This window comes from Protopterus annectens, chromosome 11.part0 (genome assembly GCF_019279795.1).
Source record: "Protopterus annectens isolate FY-2018-M chromosome 11.part0, PAN1.0, whole genome shotgun sequence".
Lineage (NCBI taxonomy): Eukaryota > Metazoa > Chordata > Ceratodontiformes > Protopteridae > Protopterus > Protopterus annectens.
In genome coordinates, this window is record NC_056745.1 from 340,504,375 (window position 1) to 340,527,281 (window position 22,907).

The 22,907-nt window shown below is 41.1% G+C and overlaps 2 protein-coding genes across 2 annotated transcripts in view; one reads left to right on the top strand and one right to left on the bottom strand.

The window, feature by feature from the left end:
- Nucleotides 1-22,907, top strand: part of NT5DC3 (5'-nucleotidase domain containing 3) — a 968,426-nt gene that overhangs the window by 902,160 nt on the left and 43,359 nt on the right. The window lies entirely within an intron of this gene.
- The window catches only part of STAB2 (stabilin 2), a 922,612-nt gene that overhangs the window by 38,514 nt on the left and 861,191 nt on the right, over nt 1-22,907 (bottom strand). The window contains exon 67 of the mRNA XM_044087850.1: nt 8,824-8,952. Coding sequence (XP_043943785.1) covers nt 8,824-8,952 — 129 coding nt within the window. The remainder of the gene's footprint in view (nt 1-8,823; nt 8,953-22,907) is intronic.

A 22,907-nucleotide genomic window follows, 5' to 3' on the forward strand; every position in this document is an offset into this window, starting at 1 on the left:
TATACCAACTCCGAGATTGCACTACAGTGGGGAAAAGGATATATTTCCTTATCCCCAAGATCACGCTGCTGACTAAACAAATACGTTTGGTGTTTTCACTTTCGCTGAGTACATGTTTCTCTGTTATTGTACATCTCTCTTTATCTGTCAATGTACATGTGTTTGCTGTTTAGAGCTTTCGGGTTTATAATACAGACCCTTAAAAAGGACCTTGTAGTCGTTAGCCTAGTAAACACCTATGAACCCTATGAACAGCTGCAGCCAATCCTGGTGAGGTATCTGTGCAGTTCTTTACTGGTCTCCTGTAATGTGCTTTTGAGATTTAAAATGCTTGCATTGCATGCATTTACTTATAAACAACTTTCAAGTTAGAGAGTACAGCCAACAGTCCAAAGAAATTGGCTGTATTTATATTGGTAGCAGATGTACTAATTGCTGCAGAAGAACAAAATAGTTATTTATGATTTTTTTTTATGGATGATGAAGTATATCACTTTTTTAAAAAGTTAGTTCTCAGACTTCTCAGATTTAGATGAGCTGTTGGGCAACTTGTACTTTGAAATGTGCACCATGAAAATAGATAAGCATACAGGATATGAGTATGAATATACATTCTATACGTATATTGATATTATGTCTTAGTTTTATGCACCTTTAATGTCCTTAAATGTTGATAAAGTTGATATCATTACACCTGATGTCCTTTGTAGCCTTTTGATTTTAGGCATTTGTAAATATGCTTTTGTTGTTTATATGTCTTTAAGAAAGTTCTTGAATATGATCACGCAAATAGCGGAATAATTTTAACCTAATTTTATGATAGATTATCATTTTTATGAAGTTTCGTCTTCTTTCTGCTTAGCGACTATATATTATGGCTAAGTAGTGAATAGTGATTCGTTGGCACTACTATCAAAGGTTAATCTGTTACATTAAGATCTTTAACCAATACGTCTGCTTATGTTAATCTGATTAAGCAGACGTTGTTTTCGGTCCGTCTTGTTATACGGATTGACGTATTCCATCACTTGGACCCATGAATGATGCACAGAGAAAAAACTTTTTCCTGAGAGTATGTTGATTCATGATGTATATCATACATTTTTACAAAAAAATTTTAAAATTTTGTCTATATGGTCCTATCAGTGATTGACTTTGGGGAACAGATTGGCAATTGAGTTTATATGCCCGAGTATGGGCGCTATAAATCACTAAGTCTTTGTTTTTTTAAACTGTTGAATGATTATTGTCTTAATTGTATGATTATTGTTTTATTAATTGTTTAATTGATATCTGCTCTTGTATATAAGAGAGAGGCTTCTTTTGTCTAATTGTAACCTGATGAAGCGCACCTGTGTGTGCGTGAAAGCGCTCGTTCTACATTAAAAACGTTTTTACTTTTCATGGTGGTTCCTTGCAGTTTTACTTATCTGCAACTTGTACTTTGATAAGAAGCTGACCTCTGTGCTAACCCTCCACACATATATTGAAGATCACCAATTAAGATGAGACTAAAGAATTTAAAGTACAAAATGAAATCATGATTTCAGTGACAACAGGAGTTGATGAAGATTTAAACCTTCTATGGTGATCAATAAGAGGTGGGACAATGAAACCATATACTGCATTGTAATAATGCAAGATGTATTATCACTAGTTCATATTTTTAAGTCTTTAGTTATGCTTGGAAACATTTTTCCTGTCTGCACCTTAGTGGCACTTCTGCCAAAGCACTGTGTGACAATAACAGTTTGTGTACAGCGTACTAATGTGTAAATTTATGTACATGAATAGAACATCCTTATACATTCAAGACTGCTTAATACCCACAATACATATAGCCTTCCTAGTCACTTGAAAAGAAGAAGGCGTGATGGTAATTGCATTGTGACAATGCTGCCATTTTGTGTGAAATTAAAGCTGCATCATAACTTTGAATACCAGAGCCTAGTACCATCACTGAGCAACACAGGTCAGGAAAACAGGTACTATAGGTGTGCACTGTACCATGGTGTCAGTCCAGTGGGATCTTTTTCACTTAAGAGACCAAATCTAACAAGAAATGCCATTCTGAGACAGAAACAATGTCAGACAAACAAGGAGATGCCATGGAGCTCACACTATGACATTTTACTAGAAAGTTTCTGTTTTTCCTCAAAATAACACACAAAACAACTGCATGTTTATCCTCCAGAACTGATTAACTTTGAAAATCCTTTAGCCTACCTATCATGGAGGCAGAGGTTATCATGCTTACAAACAGCATCAAAGCTTGACAGTAAAGAAATACAGATAGATGCTTTACCTTATGCTATTGGCAGAAAAGTGGAAGCCATTTATGGATCATTTTCAATTTCTGAAGGCCATAGTGTAACATATGAGCCAGCAATTTATAAGCTTAATGAACACTTTGCTCCAAAAATAAATACTGTTCATGGCAGTGGCATGCACTCACAGATGTGATCAAACTAAGGTGAGGGGTAGTGGAACATTTTTCTGGTGCCTATATGAACTGTCTAAATATTATTGGTTTGTCAGACAAAGGCTGGATAAATTAGAGTCACTTTATAAGCAGAATTACAGAATTTTGCCATATGAATAGAAGTGACTGGTAGACTACGCAAACATGGTTCCATTAATAAAGGCTTGCCATAATGTTCTGTACAATCACCATACAAACTGGGATTAATTATTTGGGTCTATATTAAATTATTGAATGGCACGAATGTCGAATGGCCGAAATATTGAAAGTGCCGTTCACATTACTTGGTTTTGTGGGGGACGTGGCCCATCACACCCCCCGCTAATTATATATACCAACTCCGAGATCGCACTACAGTAAGGAAAGCACAAAATTCCCGATCTTCACTGCACCCCAATCCCACAAACCAGAACTCAATGAATGGCACTGTCGATAATCTGTCTGTTTGACATTTGTGGCATTCAATAATTTAATATAGACCCAATTATTTATATGCTTGTTTGTTGTCATAAATTAAGGGCTATACAGACTTGTTTATTTGCACCCTTATCACTGAGATGGTGGATGATTAAGAATGGAATAATATCTAATACTGAGCCATATTAAGGTGTTAATATTTTTAGTAAAATATACTATAACATTGTCTGAGATACCCTAAATCAAGTCTGATCTCACTTCTCAACTTTCAGTGGAAGCCTTGGACAATCTGATATATAAATATTTTGATCTCACGGACATAAATCTTCAGTATCAAAATACAATACACAATATCTTCATTTGATAAATGCATGTTTATACTTTGTCTAGTAGGAGTTCATGGAGCAAACGGATGCTTTTCATAAACTGTATTTTGAATGTGCAGAACAGCAAATTCTTAATAGTAAATTCTGGGATTATGTGAGAGGGAGCCTAAAAATCTGCATATAGAGGTGTATGCTTAATAAAAAGAAAAAAAAAATGTGAGCTAAAGGCTATAAACAAAATTACTTTGCAAGTGAGTACAAAATAATGACAGAAAGTGAATATCACAGTACAGAGGCAAAATGCATATAAAAGAGACACAAATATACAAAATGGAAGATTACACATACAGAATATGTTAAATGACAATTAAATGTGATGAGAGAGAACACCACTTTGTATGTGTGACAGATGCAAATAAGAACAAGGTTACGCCAGGGAAAATAGCAGGATAAAAATGTTTTTCTAATTATCTTAGGAACATCTGCCAACATACTGAAAAGTCATGTGTGTGAATAATTACACCACAGCCTAAACAACAGCAATCAAGTGAAACATATAGCCTACTGCTCAGTAATACTTTTCATGAAATGTTGTACTGAGACAGGACCAAAGGCAAATGTTAAATGATAAAAGTCACACTCAGCATAATAGAGAGGTCAGTTTGAATCTCTTTTTTTACCCTACGGCAAAGCCACCTGCACATCATTGTCACATGTATGAGAGATGTGAGAATGCGCAAATTCATGCCAGGTACCGTAACTGTCATCCATGCATTTTCCCCACTCATAATACCAGATGGGCATCTAGGAGTTATAGTATAATAGTGTACTGTGGAAAGCTATCCATTCATTAGCTGTGTGAATCAACCTACTAAAAGTCGAATATGATTCTCACACCACAGTACTGCACATAAGTGTGTGTGGTTCTCAACATCCTACAATATCTCCCATCCACTAATGGCCACCCAGCATTTAATGCCTGAAGCACCTCTTCCATCTTCCAGATGGAGCTGTAGCAATGTAGGATTATACAATGATAGCTCCTTACTGTATAAAAATGATAATGCTGATTGAACAGACCAGCCAGTGTACCCAGTGTAAATCGAGCATATATGAATAGACAAAAGTCTTGTCACTGAAGTACCATTGAGCAGCCAGACTTTCTTCTATTTGTGTAATGTATGGAGGCATATGTCTCAACTGTCCACATTTTCACAGAATGTCCATATTTTTGCCTCATATTATTAGTCTGTTCCTCATAAAATTTGTGGTTCTCTGACAAATCATTGAGGAGTGAAGTCACTAAACAAAGACATTCATCTGAGTTTCAGACTTCATATCCTTCAGACATTGTATGCTAATACAAATCTTGTTATTTTAGCAGCTTTCTAAGTTTATAAGAGCAACATTTACAACTGATTGTTAGTTTGGAGCCTTTTTCCCCTGTTATTTAAGACTTTGCCCACATTTCTTTAGCTAAGAGTTTGAGAGTTATGTACAGAGGGCAGAGCAAATACAAGGAAAATCAGGTACATTCTGCAAAACTAAAAAAAAAAAACATACCTGATTTTTCCTTGTATTTCTGCCCTGTCTGTCTCACACTCTAAACTGTCTGGATTTTATAGTGAAAAAAAACCTCCTTTTTTATTGTTTGTTTTCAACATTAGTGAGATACTGTGCAAGTAAGGAAATGTAAGTCCCAAACACATGTGCAGTGCATCAACAAACATGGAAGATCAAGGAAACAATGTAGAGGAACACTACGGCATCATTATACAATGACATTATTTAAGAAAGGTGGGCAATTTCTTTGTTAAATAATGTCACTGTATAATAGCAATAACTGACAAGTGGGTGTGGGTATATGAGGATTTACTCACAGCTGGCTTTGTTTGGTCACAAGGGCAAATCATGCCAACTGTGGGTAAATCCTAAAACACCCACACACACTCATCAGTTAATGCTTAAATAGCCTATGCACTTCAATGAGCAACCCCACCTCTTCTAGATTTTAAACTGGCGTACATTACCATTGTAAAACATCAAAATATGTTGGTGCTGCAAGCCTGATTCACCTTTTAGAATTAGCTGTAGGGCTTTGACAATCCTCATTAATTTACACCAGGTGGGGACAAGCTAAGGGTTTGTTTATGGAATAGGGAATGAGGTAACTGCCTGGTATGTGTGTGTTGTTTGACTGCCTGTGTATAGGTGGGTTAAAATAAATTATTGTCCATATTAGAGGTGTATACAGTTAATACATTTGGCTTTAGCTGCTGGGTACAGGGGCTGCTGGTGAATACAAATGACTGACCCTGTTATTATTTGGTCAATTTAAGTAGTTATTATTCTTGCTTTGCAGTACTAGTGTGCATTTATGAAACTACATGCATTTATGAAACTACATGAAATACATTACTATGCCTGTTTTTTAACACAGTCAGAAGTCTGTGTTGTGGACTGTGAATAAAGCTGCTATAACTGACAAGTTTGGGGAATGTCTGGATTGCAGTGTATCTAAACAAGGCCATAATTTTGTTTTAACTTTCCAAGATAAACATCAGTACTGTACACAAAAAGTATCTGTACTGGTCTTAGCAAGATGTGCATGAAAGCAACTGATAACTGAAACAGTGATGCAGCTCTGGAGCATTTCTCCCTGGGCCTCTGCTGAAAATTGGCTCTTTCCAAGTCGGACTTTCCCGGTTAACAAATGTAAATTAAATAAATAAAAGTAGCATTGCCATTTCACAGGGCTTGGTTGTGTGACTGTGTATTTAGCTGTGATTCCTTCTTTCTTGAGTATGCATGTACTCCATATTTATGTGGGTTTTATCCAGGTGTTGTCATTTTCTCCCCAAACCCACAACAGCATAATGTATGCCAGTGGACATTTGTGCTTTTATTTTCATTCCAATCTAACATTAGAGGGTTATGCAGAAGGTTACTATCTTGTTTTATGGGGTAAACAGACAGACACTTCCATACAGGATTTATATATCTTTACAAGCTTTTTAATTTCAGTTTATTGCAAACAACTGTTTTGGTAACTTGTTAGCTTTGAACATTAAGCTTTAGGCTTAACTTATTCTTCCTTGAAAACAAATGCTTTTCTTACTGACAACCTTCATTTAGACTAGGGTGGCCACAGTGGTTAGCATTGCTGCCTCACAGCCATAGGTTCTCCGGTTCGATCCTCGGCTGGGATGCCTTCTGTGCGAAGTCTGCATGTCCTCCCTGTGGTTGTGTGGGTTTCCTCCGGGTGCTCCGGTTTCCTCCCACATCCCAAAGACATGCTGTAGGTTGATTGGACACTCTAAACTGGCCCTAGGTGTGAGTGTGCACATGTGTGTGCCTTCTGTGGAAGGTTGGGCGCCGGGCTGGCAACTTGACACCATAAAACTCCACTGCCAATCATGAGCGGACAAGGTGATCCACTGTGGTGACCCCTAACTGGGAAAAGCCAAAAGAAGAAGAAGAAGATTGACTCAAAAGACTGTGCAAAATAAATAAATAAATAAATAAAACCCTTTAAGATGGCATCTCAAAATTCTATGAGTTTACGGGACCTGGCCGACCCCAGGCCCTACTTAATTTGGTAACTTCCTCCACACTTATTACATCAGAGTCTTAGCCAATGACGGTGTGTTATAAGGTTAGAGAAAAAAATCTGATGAAGTGTGAAAAACAAGAAAAAAGGTAATTTATCTTGATTGTGTAGAGCCATGATGAAAATAAATCAGGGGAGGGACACTGTAGAGAAGCGGGGGGAGGGACCAGTGGGTAATCTGGGTATGGAAGTCTTTGCCTACTGATGCATTTCACTTAAGGCTGGCCTTGCCAATTGCAGTTAAACATCTGAGGTGAAGATAGTCTATGAAGTGTCTGTAATGAGTGGGTACAGAGACAGTCTCTGGATGAAAATGACTGATACCATCTGTTGTTTGATAGCGGATGATAGTCATTGACCTGTCATAAAAGAGCCTCACATTATTCCAGTTAGCATCACCCTTTCATTTGCTTTCTGCAGCACCCCTTAGTTTGAAGTTACCAACCACCACTGCTGCTAAGAAAACCGAGACTACAGAGCAAATAGCAGCAATATGCTTTTCTCTGTAATGCATAAATCATAATCCTCTTGCATCAAGTTATTATACATGAATAACTTATTTTTGTGACATAATGGCTAGAATTCATAGATAAACACTGCAAGCTTTGTATTGCTAATAATTGAGGAGCTGTCCTGTGAGGTGGCTCACAGCTATGCAGGCATGTGGGCATTGTCAAAGAACTGCCTGCATGGCAACTGAACTTGTCATTTGCCATGACTGTGTAAGTGTCACGTTGTCAATGAATTCTAGCCATAACGAATAGCTTTAATGGAAGACAGAGAAATAATATTTGAAAATGGTAACTTTTTCTCTTACAAAAAGTAACATTAGTCTGTGTTTCATTTTTGGTAGTAAAGTGCAGTTGCACCACACCTGCTAGATTATCTGATTAAAAAAAAGAAACAACTGAAGCCTGCTTGCAGATCTGAAGTGCACTGAAACAGTAACATGAGAAAAGTTCTCATGAAAGATTATGACAATTCTGATAGGTTTAGAACCTAAACTGCTTTACAAACCAAGACCTTTGATTTATGACTAGTGGGGGGAGAGAGACAAACAAAAAGAATATATGTCACATCTAAAATAGTTCTTTTGGCTAAAACAAAGTAAAAAAAAAAGTAGAAAAAATAGTTAACCTACTTGCTATGGAAGTCCCAGTAGCCCTATAGGTATAGTTGACTTTACAAACTCTGTCACAAAACTGACTACTTGCACTGTTGAACAGTACTGTTCTCATCCATGAGACTATTGAAAATGGCTTTCTATCAGAAATGTCTGACCCAATAGCTTAAGTCCCGGTACTTCAAAAAATGAGATGACTTTCAAACCAGAAAAAACAGCAAAGTGCAAAACTTACTTTTTCAAATCTAAAGTATTTTTTCAGGGTTTGGCTTCAACTCCTGCACTCCCCGCCATTCGGACTGTATCCCTGCATCTTTGCTATTTACATATAATAACTCCAAGACTGCTGGAATTTGCAGGAAAAGGATTACTCCAAGATACTGCAATCTTGAATTTTGTATAAACCCCTCCTCTTTTTTCACTTTATGTTTCTCAGTTCTGGGGACTTCAATTGCAGTCTTTACACTTTCAACAGGTATGCACCCATAATACATTCCAAGGACTGTATGTATCATCCAATCAGAATTCACAAAGTGAAATTATTAAAACATGCCCGGAATACTACAGCACATATACAACATAACGGATATTTCAGCACTGCCAACGGCACCAGCAAGCAGTGTAAATACTCACACATAGCATATTTATGAAAATCTGTCTAGAAGGCTATCTAAGCTCCTACATCAAGTAGGTAGGCACATTTGTTCATTTTTGATATCTGTTTTGCACAAAAAACTCCTTTAAGAAGGTAACCAGATTTATTTCTGGTGTTGGTACCACTTCTTAATGCAAACATCGATTGGAAAGCTGCAGTAGACACAGCTCACCTTTAAATCTACTTTGCTGTTCTACATCTATGCCTTACCTTAAAGTAACGGAAGTGAAAGAGTCCTTTGTTATTCCTGTAGTAGTAGTATCCGACCAAGAGTAAGACTATGATAAGAATCACAACTCCAACGAAGATTCCTAATCCAATACCAGCATGAATAGCGCTCTGTGAGGAAGAATGAGGTATGATATTAGTGAAAGTGGAAGACTTGTGATTAGATTAATTTTAATGGGCAAGTAGTTCTATAGCTTTTATTCAAATACCAAGACTGCCTGATCATCACGCGTTCTGTGTATTGTTTCTCTCTGACCATGTTACACGTAGCCCTACCAACACATATCAAATACTAGGGATTTCTTGCATTAATCTCATTCTTTTTTCACTGTATCATCAGATATACATTTTCATACATTTTGAACTATGACTTTAAAGAGAAACTTTGTTTTTTACAGGCAGGAGACAATAGTGGAAAACAGAATAACCTTTCTCTTCCACTTTTTTCTCTGATAAGTGCAAACGAATCTGAAACGTGTGCCACATTTCTTTTTCAAGATTATTTTTCTATTTGCCATTTGTCATGTAGTGTTCACTGCTATGTTTGCCCATTTTGATTCTCTTACAAGTTGAAGATGAGTACTTCAGATAACTATATTTTTGAAAGTATCAACTCATAAAGAAAAAAAACAGGAATCTGTAAAATATCCAGTTAATACACAGCATGTGTGTTGTGTAATGTCATTAGCTATGCAGAAGATCAGCCTTATAAAATCAACAACTGCATTGTTTGGTACAGCACAAAAACTGCAAGATTTCACACTCATCTGCCTTAAGGACTCACAAGATACTATGACTCAAGACTCAGAACACAAATATTATGGACTTCTTATAAATCCTAACCTTTCTTCTAAGGTGCCAACTGCTAAAATGGTGGCAAAAGTACTTTCACAACTCAATCTTAGTTATAAAATCCCAAAACTATTCAACCCAGAAGCAAGTAAAATTCATAGTTCAGAAGCAGTTTCTAGGCTTGCAGTCCAGGGGACCATTGAGGAGCCTAGTATAAATTCCTAGTAGCGGTTACATTTCCCCAGTCTTTTGGAGAATGGACCCCATTCCTAAATCAAAGTATGATTAAAGTTCATGAAATTAGTATTGTTTCAGTCTTTGGTGTTAGCCAGAAGTGCTCTTCACAGCACTCGCAATGTTTTCAGAACTGACTCCTTTTGCAATTCATATGGAGTTACATGTATCAATAGCATATCTACATAAGACTATAAAGTCTTTTTTATAAAAATCATTGCTCCTACTACTATTGGAACTGTCTGCAAGCCCTGCTATTTTATTACTTTGTATCTCTCTGTACATAAGACACTGCAGTCACTGGGTGTAGCAATTTCACTGATCAATGCTACTTTTTTATTCTTCTTTTCATGGACTACTATATCTTCGGTTCTTTCCTCTATTTTTTGAACTGTTGGTAATGGGTAATTCCATGTGATATAAACTTTATCATTCTCTATGATGCTTTGTGGTTCATGTTTCCAATGCTTCTCAGCTACCTCAATATTGCAATGTTTGCACAATCCCCAGTGCAACAGTCTTGCTACTTTATTATGCTTTTCAGTGTACAGTCCTTCTGCCATTAGTATACCACAACCAGCAACAAGATGTGTGACTGTTTCCAAATCTGGTTTACAAAGCCTGCATTTGTCTGTTTCTCCCACATGTTCAATGAACTTTGTAAACCAACGTGTATGTAGTCCACTGTCCTGTGCCAACAATATTAACTTTCATCACTTGGTTTAAAGTCACCTTTCTTTAACCATTCCTGCAGAAGGTCCTGATCAACATGGGGTTATTCCAGGACTTTTCTGTACTTCCAAATATATGTCGGGTGGCACGATGCCAGGGTAATCCTATAGTCTAGGCTTGTAAAGGCTCCAGAGCCATTAGCCTAGTACACACCTATGAACCTGTGAACCTGTGTATGCCTTTTCCACATTTCTTGCTTTCTCATCTGATCCTTCACCTTCTCCTGATATTCTTTCTTTAGTTTTTTGTCACATTCATTTGCTGCCTGACTTTTGTCTACTTCTGGTTTGGTTTCCATTCCCACTTGACATCAATACTCTTCTGTTAAACTAACCAGAGAAGTCATCTTGGATTTGTTCTCTGCATGTTTCAAAACTTTTTATATTTGGATCTGATGTGGTCAGCAAATAAGTATGCAGTCCTACAATTGTAGATGTATACATATAATCAATTTTGAGAAGACCCATATCTCCTTCAGAATGAGGAATATATAATCCTAGTATAAACTGAGTTTTATATATCATTTTACTTGTATTCCTGTCCAAATGATCCAATAACTTTTGGGATGAATGAATCATCTCAAAACTGTAAGTTAGAACAGGGTAACCAAATTGGTTTATAATTTTTGTCTTCTAAAATATTCCTTAAATGAGTTTTGTTTGTATTTGTTCTTGTTTGATTATCGATCCTTTATCAATTCCTAAATATTTATGCACTGCCTCCTGCTTAAGTTCCTTTACATCACATTCCTATCCCAGACTGACATTTTCTTGGTGCTGCAGATTTCCTGCTTTAAATGTTGCTTTTGCATAATTATCAAGACCAAATTACATTCTTATATCATCTGAGAAAGTTTTTACCACTTCCATTTGTGCTTTCAGATCCTCATCTGATGAACTATACTGTCTTAAATCAAACACAAAAAGAAGATGAGATGTCTTTACACTTAGTTGTTGTCTGGGAGCCAAATTGTAATCATAACCTAATCTGTTAAGTAGACAGCTTAATGGGTTAAGGGCAAGACAAAAGCACCATAGTGATAAAGAGTCACCCTGTAATATCCCCTTTAAATTTTTATCTCTGGGTAATAATTCATCCTTTATCATGGGTTAGCAGCATGGTGGTTTGCCACTGTTTCATGGTCACTATAATGTAATTGATCAATGTAGGGTGTTATCTTACACATCTGTAAGCTTTCCTTTATCCATGAATGTGGGATAATATCAACTACTTTTTCTGTCCATTTCATACTTAGATTCTTCCCCTTTTTACAATTCACCAAAGGCAGAGTCAATAGATAATCTTCTCTGGGTTAGGGTCTTAGGTCCATAGGTTCATAGGTTTATACTAGGCTATCTGCCCTAAGGCATTTATAAGCCTAGCCCAAAGTTTTGTGTCTTACGCCACCCCTTATGTTAAAAAATACTGTGCCCATTAGTTTGTTGTGCCTCTGTCCAGCAGTGACACAGAGATGATTCCCGGGGTAAACCTACGATCTCCCATCCACCGGTCAAGATTTCTCTTGAACAGAGCCAGCGAGGTGCTCTGCCTCACATGGACCGGGATTTTATTCCACAGCATAGGGAGTCTCTGGGTGACAAATCTATCCCTCCAGCATGTCCTATTTATATCCGTGCTAAGGTTTAAGTCACTTGCTCTAGTGGATCTGGTAGATTTGGATTTTTTGAGGTGGAGCATGTCCATTAATTCCGGGTTGGACATGGCCTTGTATGTCAGGCACAGGTCACCTCTGAGCAGGCGGCATGCGACTGAATAGAGCTGGAGTTTCTTCAGTCTGGCAGCATATGACAGATTTTGGAGTCCCTTTATCCTTTTGGTGAGGAACTTTTGGGGTCTCTCCAATTGCTGCAGGTGTCGGGTGAGATACATCCTGAATGGGGCATTGTACTCGATCATTGGTCTGATAAGTGAAGAGTACAGGGGAACAATGACCTCACTTGATCTGGATGCGAATCCCTTCATGATCAGGTGGGCAATGTAGAAGGTCTTTCTAACCACTTTAGCAATGTGAGTGTCAAAAGAAAGGCCACTGTCAACCTGGGTCCCCAGGTCCCTGATAACCTCTTCTGTGCTTAATGGATTGCCACCTATATGGTAGCTTGGGGTTACCTTGTTTTCCCAAGGGTATGACTATACATTTTTTGGCATTTAACTTCAGGCCATGGCTCTGGCACCAGTTATCAGTTTCCATGAGACCCCTCTGAAGGATATCTGTGTCCGATGTACTTTCCACTATGGCCCAGTTTGCAGTGACCTGCAAACTTTGCCAGCCATAGTCCTCCTATGTTTGCCTGTACTTCTGAGAAGTAGATGCCGAACAACAGGGGCCAAGGACTGAGCCCTGTGGGACACCACTTGTGACCGGCTTGGAGTCTGACATGGCGCCAGCAACTCTAACCCTGTGGGTTCTGTCCTTAGCCAGTTTGCAACCCATCTTGTGACATATGGGTTTACATTTAAGCTGGTAAGTTTCTCTATAATACCCGAGTGGGGTATTGTGTCGAAAGCTTTTGCAAGGTCAAGGTAGGCTGTATGGACTGCCTTTCCCTCATCAATGGCCTTGGTGACTGTTTCAAAGAAGTCGACCAAGTTCAAAAGGCATGATCTGCCCTTGACAAAGCCAAACTGGGTCGGGTCCAATGTCTGCAAGTCCCCTATGTCTTTGTTTATGAGTTCCATTATGATCCTCTCCATAGCTTTGCAGACCAGGCTTATTAAGCTTATGGGGCGGTAATTACCAGGGTCCGTAGAGGTACCGCCTTTGTGGAGTGGGACCACAGTTGCCGTACGCCACTCCTTGGGCACGTATCCTGTGGTAAGGCTAAGATTAAACAGCTGCCTTATATAGGTTCATAGGTTCATAGGTTCATACTAGGCTATCTGCCCAAGGGCATTTATAAGCCTAGCCCATAGTTATGTGGCTTTCGCCACCCCTTTAGTTTGAATAAAAACTATGCCTATCATTTTTCTATGCCTCTGTCAAGCAGTGACACTGAAGTAATCCCTGGGGTATATCTGCGATCTCCCATCCATTGGTCAAGATTCCTCTTGAACAAGGCCAGCGAGGTGGTCTGCCTCACATGTACCGGGATTTTGTTCCACAGCATAGGGAGTCTCTGGGTGATGAATCTGTCCCTCCAGCACGTTCTATTTATAACCGTGTCAAGGTTTAAGTCTCCTGCCCTTGTGGTTCTGAGGGATCTAGATTTTTTGAGGTGAAGCATATTCATCAAATCTGGGTTTGACATGGCCTTATATGTCAGGCACAGGTCACCTCTGAGCAAGCGGTATGAGACTGAATAGAGCTGGAGTTCTTTCAGTCGGGCAGCATAAGACATATTTTTGAGACCCTTTATCCTTTTGGTGAGGAACTTTTGGGGCCTTTCAAGCTGCAGCAGGTGTCTGGTCAGATACATTCCGAAGCGGGCATTGTACTCAATCATAGGTCTAATGAGTGATGAGTACAGGGGGACGATGACCTCCCTTGATCTAGATGTGAATCCCTTCATGATCAGGTGGGTGATATAGAAGGTTTTCCTAACTACTTTAGCAACATGAGTGTCAAACGAAAGGCTACTGTCAACCTGGGTCCCCAGATCCCTGATGACTTTTTCTGTGCTCAGTGGATTGCCACCTATATGGTAGCTAGGGTAACCTTGTTTTTCCTGAAGGGTATGACTATGCATTTTTTGGCGTTTAACTTCAGGCCATGGCTCTGGCACCAGTTATCTGTTTCTGTGAGGCCCTTCTGGAGGATATTTGTGTCAGATGTGTTTTCGACTATGGCGCCCAGTTTGCAGTCATCTGCAAACTTTGTCAGCCATAACCCTCCTGTGTTTGCTTGTACTTCAGAAAAGTAGATGCCAAACAAGAGTGGACCCAGGACTGAGCCCTGTGGGACACCACTTGTGACAGGCTTTGAGTCTGACATGGATCCAGCAACTCTGACCCTGTGGGTTCTGTCACTTAGCCAGTTTGCAACCCATCTTGTGATGTATGGGTTTACATTCAAGCTGATGAGTTTTTCGATGATACCTGAGTGGGGTATTGTGTCGAAGGCCTTTGCCAGGTCGAGGTAGGCTGTATGGACTGCCTTTCCCTCATCAATGGCCTTGGTGACTGTCTCGAAAAAGTCAACCAAGTTTAAGAGGCAGGATCTGCCTCTGACAAAGCCAAACTGGGTTGGATCCAAAGTCTGCAAGTTCCCTATGTCTTTATTTATGAGTTCCATTATGATCCTCTTCATGGCTTTGCAGACCAAGGCTTGTCAAGCTAATGGGGCGGTAATTTCCAGGGTCTGTGGAGGCACCGCCCTTATGAAGTGGGACCACAGTCGCCGTGCGCCACTCCTTGGGTACGATCCTGAGGTGAGGCTAAGATTAAACAGCTGTCCTAACTGTGGGTTTAATTCCTCGTTGAGTTCATGAAGCACACAGCCGGGGACACCATCCGGTCCCATAGATGCTGTGTTTTTTGCCTTAGTGAGGGCAGTTCTCACCTGGGCGTTGGAGATGTTTGGGGGGCTACAATCCTCTGGAATAGATATCTCTCCTTTGGTGGGGGAGGGGGGGAGTTTGCACTGAACCTGTCAGCCAGTATGTTGGCAATGTGTGTAGGTTCATTAATTTTCACATCATTTTGAACTAATTCTGAGCATATCTGGGAGTTTCCTCCTAGGTTTCTAACATAGCTAAAGAAGGCCTTATGATTGTCTTTAGAGTCCTTGGCGATTTTTCTCTCAAAATTTGCCTTGGATGATTTTATGAGAGCTCTTAGTTTTTACTTATAATGATCAAAGGTGTCTTACCTTTCAAGGATTTTGCTCTATCTTGTAGTAGCTTCCTCCTTTGTTGTAGAGCTTGTTTATGGCTGGGGTCCACCAGACTGGACGCTTGCCTTTGGTACAGAGAGTCTTAGATTTGTTTGGGATTGCCTGATCCATGCAGTCCTGTAGGTGCTGGTAGAAGGCATTTGTAAATGAATCAGCGGTTTGAGTAATGTTTACCACTGGCTCAGGGGCCTTAAAGGAGACCACACTAGTTTTAGAAGTGTGAAATCGGCTTTTGAGAAGTTTTTCACTGTGGTCTTTTTGTTTCAGGTGGGGCGGGATGAGGACCTCCAGCGAGATTAGTTTATGATCTGATCTCACCAGTGAGGGGTATACTTCCGTGTTGAACATTTTGATCCCATGTTCGTGATGATGAGATCAAGTATGTTTTCTCCTCTTGTGGGGATGGTGACTAGTTGTTCCATGGCATTTGAGTTTATGAACTCCAGGAATCTTTGGGTTAGAGTGTTCGGGCTTGAGTAGTGTTCCCAGTCTATATTAGGGTAGTTGAATTCACCTAGTATGATGGTGTTTGGAGATACATTTATCCCCTCCAATGTTTTCAGGAAGGCCATGTGAGGTTCCTGAGTTTGAGAGGGTGGCCTGTAACATGCTACAAATTGCAGAGAAGTCTTGCCTATGGTTAATTGCACCTGGATGGTCTCCGATGCATCGTGCGTTGCCACCAACCTTGAGGTGTGGGTGTCCTTTATGAATATGGACACCCCCCCTCCTTTCTTGGTGTTGTCCGGATTTTGGGGCCGGAACGCATGATATGAGGTGAAACCTGTTAGTGCTGGGGTGCTCTCAGGAGCCTTGAACCAGGTTTCTGTCACAGCACGGACATCGATGTTCTCCATATTGAGAAGGGCCTCGAGAGCGTGCATCTTGAGATTGAGACTTCTGGCATTGAGCAGCATTACCCTTAGTTTTTTTCCTTTTTGGTGTTCTAGGGTGGTAGGTTTAGAATTTGAGCCTTGCCTAAAAAGGCACTATGGGGTGGCAAGAGCCTTTGCCAATATCCGGAAGCCCAGGGTGACAGGTGCAAGCCGTCCCTTGAAGCAGCGTGGCTTGTCCAGCATGTCATCCCAGGCAGACAGACATTGGATCCCTTTGAATGACACCAGAATTTAAGCCAATTATTAAAGCTGATCATCTTATCACTGTATTGTGGCATCATTCTAGGTGAAGGTAGGATACTGCTCAAGGTCAGGGTCATACCTGCCTGGGCTACATAATCAGAGAGCTCCTCGATGTCCCTTTTCATGTAGTCCAAGGAGGTATGTCTCAGGTCGTTGACACCAGCGTGGACAATGACTGAGTCGTACTTGTACCTGCTGTTGAGAGACCTGACTGCTTGCGTTATGTGGCGGATTCTAGCGCCCGACAGGCAGCTTACTGTGACCTTCACCTTACTCAGTCTGGTGAGCGGGACGCCAGTGTGTCTGACTATGGAATCACCAATGACAAGTGTGTCTGGCATTTTGTTTGGCCTTAAGGGCTGTGACTGTTTGACACTCTGACTGTGTGGTCTATGTGTTGCATGTGTTGGGTCGTGAGGTGGTAGTTGTTTGGGTGTATGCTTTGGTGGCCTCTGCTGTTTTGGTAAATTTTTGATCAGAGCCTCCGAGTATGTCTTTGTGTGAGTATGTGTATGATTTGAAGTTGTGATGGTACCATGTGTGACTGGGTATGTATTGTGTGTGGTTACCTTCTCCTCCTGTCTGGTCTTGCCAGTCCTATGTTGAGAGAGCTCAGCCTCCAGTTTGGCCGTATAGTTGCATCTCTCGCATGTATTTGTGTTTTGTGGGAGAAGGAGAGAATTGTTCAGTGTACATGAGGCAATTGTAACATTGCCTCAATATTCCCAGGTTCACCAGTTGAGCTGGAGAGGACACTAGCAACTGATCCCTCGACATACTAGAAGTAGTAGATAAAGAGACTTTCAAAGGACTCCGGGGAAGTGGGTTTTAGGCTGGTGGGGTACTATCTATAATAAGAGTGCTTTATCAAGGTGCAAGTACTGTAGGAGTAAGTGCTAGGCTTTACAGATAGAGAATAGTCTACTTGGGAATCAAGTAGAGATGAACTTTTCAGTTATAGGATATGCTGGTTAGATCAGCAGTACAGCTCGAGGAAGGTAGTTCTAAGGGAAAATTTGAAGAGTGGAATTTAGATGGCCAATAGTTTAACCTTGTTTAACCGCCGCTGCACTTGTGTGCAACAGTGGTAACTCTGCGCTAACGCTGCGTTTAGCGTGTTTTATAGCAGGGGCTGAAGGGAGCTAGGAATTGGCCCAAAACGACCAATGGACTACTAGTTTCTGGCTGAAACTTCACCAAATCGGACAAAAGGCGCTCAGTGCTTCCCACTCCCACTGGTAAGCAAAGAAACTTCCCTCCTTCCTAATAAGGCAATGGATCAGTAACAGGAACTAAAAACAAAGCCCAGGGATCAGCAACTCTGAAACTGGACTACTCTAGTTCAGTAAGGCGGGAAAACAAGATTTTTTTGTTTTATTACAGAGATAAGGAAAAAAACAGACAGTAAATGCTATAAATGCTGTAAATCGGCTAGCACACTTTAGTGTGTAGCCTACAGAAACAATTTGCAACAATTAGTAACTTAAAGTGCAATAAACAGTGTAAAATGCAGAAATCACTTAAAGTAGCAGTAAAACAGGCGAAATGCAGTCGCTAGCTTAACAGTGGGAAAGCCACAAAAAATACTTATATCTGGTAGAAAGTCACTCTTTCAGCTCTCTGCTGCTTGGATCACTCTGCAGGCCACCATGAGGATCTGTGCTGAGTTGGTACAAGCTGGAAAACGTATGTTTAGCGTGTTTTATAGCAGGGGGCTGAAAGGAGCTAGGAATTGGCCCAAAACGACCAATGGACTACTAGTTTCTGGCTGAAACTTCACCAAATCGGACAAAAAGGCTGCTCAGTGCTTCCCACTCCCACTGGTAAGCAAAGAAACTTCCCTCCTTCCTAATAAGGCAATGGATCAGTAACAGGAACTAAAAACAAAGCCCAGGGATCAGCAACTCTGAAACTGGACTACTCTAGTTCAGTAAGGTGGGAAAACAAGAGATTTTTTTTTTTTTTTTGTTTTTTTACAGAGACAAGGAAAAAAACAGACAGTAAATGCTATAAATGCTTTTAAGCGGCTAGCACACTTGAGTGTGTTAGCCTACAGGTAAAATTAAGCAACAAATAACTTTTTAAGAGTGCAAAACAGTTAATCAACACAAAAACAGTTAGAATGCAGAGCTGTATAAACAGGCTAAGATGCAGTCGCTAAGCAGTAAATATTCAAAAAGCCAGAAAAAAATACTTAAATCAGTTATAGCAAATACAGTTATAACAAATGCTCTGAAATATACTGTATATTTCCAATATGTTTGAGAAGGACATTCAGAACACAAGAAGGTTCAGGCGAAAAATATGCGGGTTTAGTTCCTCGTTGAGTTCGTGTAGCACACAGCCGGGGACACCATCCGGTCCCATTGTTGCTGTGTTTTTAGCTTTAGAGAGAGCAACTTTCACCTGCGCATTTGAGATGTCTGGGAGGCTACACTCCACTGGGATAGTTATCTCTCCTTTTGGGGGGGAGAGGGGGGTGAAGTTTGCACTGAACCTGTCTGCCAGTATGTTGGCAATGTCTGTGGGTTCAGTGATTTTTGAATCATTTTGGACTAATTCTGCACATATCTGGGAGTTTCCACCCAGGTTTCTAACATAGCTGAAGAAGGCCTTATGATTGTCTTTTGACATTACATGATAGAACAAAATCCATAAAAGGGAAGTCACCCCTGATCATTATTAGTAAAAAAATACGAGCACTCATAAAATCAACTAAGGCCAATTTTGAGAGAAAAATTGCCATGGATTCAAAGGACAATCATAAAGCCTTTTTCAGCTATGTTAGGAACCTGGGTGGAAACTCCCAGATATGCTCAGAATTAGTCCAAAATGATACAAAAATCACTGAACCCACAGACATTGTCAACATACTGGCAGACAGGTTCAGTGCAAACTTCACCCCTCCCCTAAAGGAGAGATAACTATCCCAGCCGAGTGTAGCCTCCCGGACATCTCAAATGCGCAGGTGAAAGCTGCTCTCTAAAGCTAAAAACACAGCATCAATGGGAAAGGATGGTGTCACAGCTGTGTGCTACACGAGCTAAATGAGGAATTAAACCCGCACATAAGGCAGCTGTTTAATCTCAGCCTTACCACAGGATACGTGCCCAAGGAGTGGCGACGGCAACTGTGGTCCCACTCCACAAAGGCGCCTCTACAGACCCTGGTAATTACGCCCCATAAGCTTAACAAGTCTAGTCTGCAAAGCTATGGAGAGGATCATAATGGAGCTCATAAGCAAAGATATAGGGGACTTGCAGACATTGGACCCGACCCAGCTTGGCTTTGTCAAGGGAAGATCATGCCTTTTGAACTTGGTCGACTTCTTCAAACAGTCACCAAGGCCATTGATGAGGAAAGGCAGTCCATACAGCCTACCTTGACCTTGCAAAGCTTTGACACAATACCCCACTCGGGTATTGTAGAAAACTTACCAGCTTAAATGTAAACCCATATGTCACAAGATGGGTTGCAAACTGGCTTAAGGACAGAACCCACAGGGTTAGAGTTGCTGGCGCTATGTCAGACTCCAAGCCGGTCACAAGTGGTGTCCCACAGGGCTCGGTCCTTGGCCCCTATTGTTTGGCATCTACTTCTCAGAAGTACAGGCCAACATGGGAGGACTTTGCTGACAAAGTTTGCAGACGACTGCAAACTGGGCCATAGTGGAAAGTGCATCGGACACGGATATCCTTCAGAAGGACTCACGAAACAGATAGCTGGTGCCAGAGCCATGGCCTGAAGTTAAATGCCAAAAATGTATAGTCATACCTTCGGGAAAAACAAGGTAACCCCAAGCTACCATATAGGTGGCAATCCACTAAGCACAGAAGAGGTTATCAGGGACCTGGGGACCCAGGTTGACAGTGGCCTTTCTTTTGACACTCACGTTGCTAAAGTGGTTAGAAAGACCTTCTACATTGCCCACCTGATCATGAAGGGATTCACATCCAGATCTAGTGAGGTCATTGTTCCCCTGTACTCTTCACTTATCAGACCAATGATCGAGTACAATGCCCCATTCGGGATGTATCTCACCCGACATCTGCAGCAATTGGAGAGACCCCAAAAGTTCCTCACCAAAAGGATAAAGGACTCCAAAATCTGTCATATGCTGCCAGATTGAAGAAACTCCAGCTCTATTCAGTCGCATACCGTCTGCTCAGAGGTGACATGTGCCTGACATACAAGGCCATGTCCAACCCGAATTAATGGACATGCTCCACCTCAAAAATCCAAATCCACCAAAACCACTAGAGCAAGCGACTTAAACCTTAGCATGAATATAAATAGGATGTGCTGGAGGGATAGATTTATCACTCAGAGACTCCCTATGCTGTGGAATAGAATCCCGGTCCATGTGAGGCAGAGCACCTCGCTGACTCTGTTCAAGAGAAATCTAGACCTGTGGATGGGAGATCGTGGGTTTACTGAATCATCTCTGTGTCACTGCTGGACAGAGGCACAACAAACTAATGGGCACAGTATTTTTTCATATAAGGGGTGGCGTAAGCCACAAAAATTTGGGCTAGGCTTATAAATGCCTTAGGGCAGATAGCCTAGTATAAACCTATGAACCTATGAATCTATTGCAATTTTTCTCTCAAAGTTGGCCTTGGATGATTTTATGAGTGCTCGTATTTTTTTACTAATAATGATCAAGGGTGTCTTCTCTTTTATGGATTTTGCTCTATCATGTAACAGCTTTCTCCTCTTATTGTAAAGTTTATTTATGGCTGGGGTCCACCAGACTGGACGTTTTGCCTTTGGTGGAAAGAGTCTTGGTTTTATTAGGGATTGCCTGATCCATGCAGTCCTGGAGGTGTTCGTAGAAGGCATTTATAAGGGCTTCTGCAGCTTGGGTTGTGGTTTCCACTGGCTCGGGGGCCTTGAAGGATACCACACCAGTCTTGAGTAGTGTGAAGTTTGCTTTAGAGAAGTTCTTCACTGTGGTCTTTTTTGTTTGGGGTGGGGGCGGGATGTGGATTTCCAGTGAGATAAGTTTGTGATCTGATCTCACCAATGAGGGATATACTTCCAGTGTGGAGCATTTTGTCCCCATGTTTGTGATGATGAGATCTAGTATATTTTCTCCTCTTGTGGGAACGGTGACTAATTGTTCCATGGCATTTGAATTTATGAACTCCAGGAACCTTTGGGCTAGAAAGTTGGGGCTTGAGTAATGTTCCCAGTCTATATTCGGGTAGTTGAAGTCACCCAATATAATGGTGTTTGGAGATACATTTATACCCTCCAGTGTCTTCAGGAAGGCTGTGTGGGGTTCCTGAGTTTGAGAGGGTGGCCTGTGGCATGCTACAAATTGTAGAGCAGTTTTGCCTATGGTTAATTGCACCTGGATGGTTTCCGATGCCGTGCGTTGCCACCAACCTGGAGGTGTGGGTATCCTTGATGAATATGGATACACCCTCCTTTTGTGGTGTGGTCCGGGTTTTGGGCGAACGCATGATATGAGGTAAAACCTGATAGTGCCGGGTGCTCTCAGGAGCCTTGAACCAGGTTTCAGTCACAGCACAGACATTGATGTTCTCCATACTGAGAAGGGCCTCGAGTGCGTGCATTTTGAGATTTAGACTTGGCATTGAGCAGCATTACCCTTAGTTTCTTCCCATTTTGTTTTCTAGGGTGGTAGGTTTAGAATTTGAGCCTTGCCTAAAAGGCACTATGGGGTGGCAAGAGCCTTAGCCAATATCCGGAATCCCAGGGGTGACAGGTGCAAGCCGCCCCTGCGAGCAGCATGGCTTGTCAAGCATGTCATCCCAGGCAGACAGACACTGGATCCCCTTTGAATGACACCAGAAATTAAACCAATTGTTAAAGCTGATCATCTTGTCTCTATTTTGTGGCATCATTCTTGGTGAAGGAAGGATACTGCTCAGGGTCAGGGTCATACCTGCCTGGGCTACATAATCAGAGAGCTCCTCTTTGCCTCTTTTCATGTAGTCCAGGGAGGTACGTCTCAGGTCGTTCACACCAGCATGGACAATGACTGTGTCATATTTGTACTTGCTGTGGAGTGACCCGAGTGCTTGTGTTATGTGATGGATTCTAGCGCCCGATAGGCAGCTTACTGTGACCTTCTCCTTGTTCAGCCTGGTGAGTGGGACGTCAGTGTGTCTGACTATGGAGTCACCTATGACAAGTATGTTTGGTGTTGTATTTGGCCTTAAGGGTTGTGACTGCTTTGCACACTGATTTTGTGGTTTATGTGTTGCCTGTGGTGTGTCATGAGGTGGCAGTTGCTTGGATGTCTGCTTTGGAGGCCTCTGCTGTTTAGGTAAATTTTTGCTCAGAGC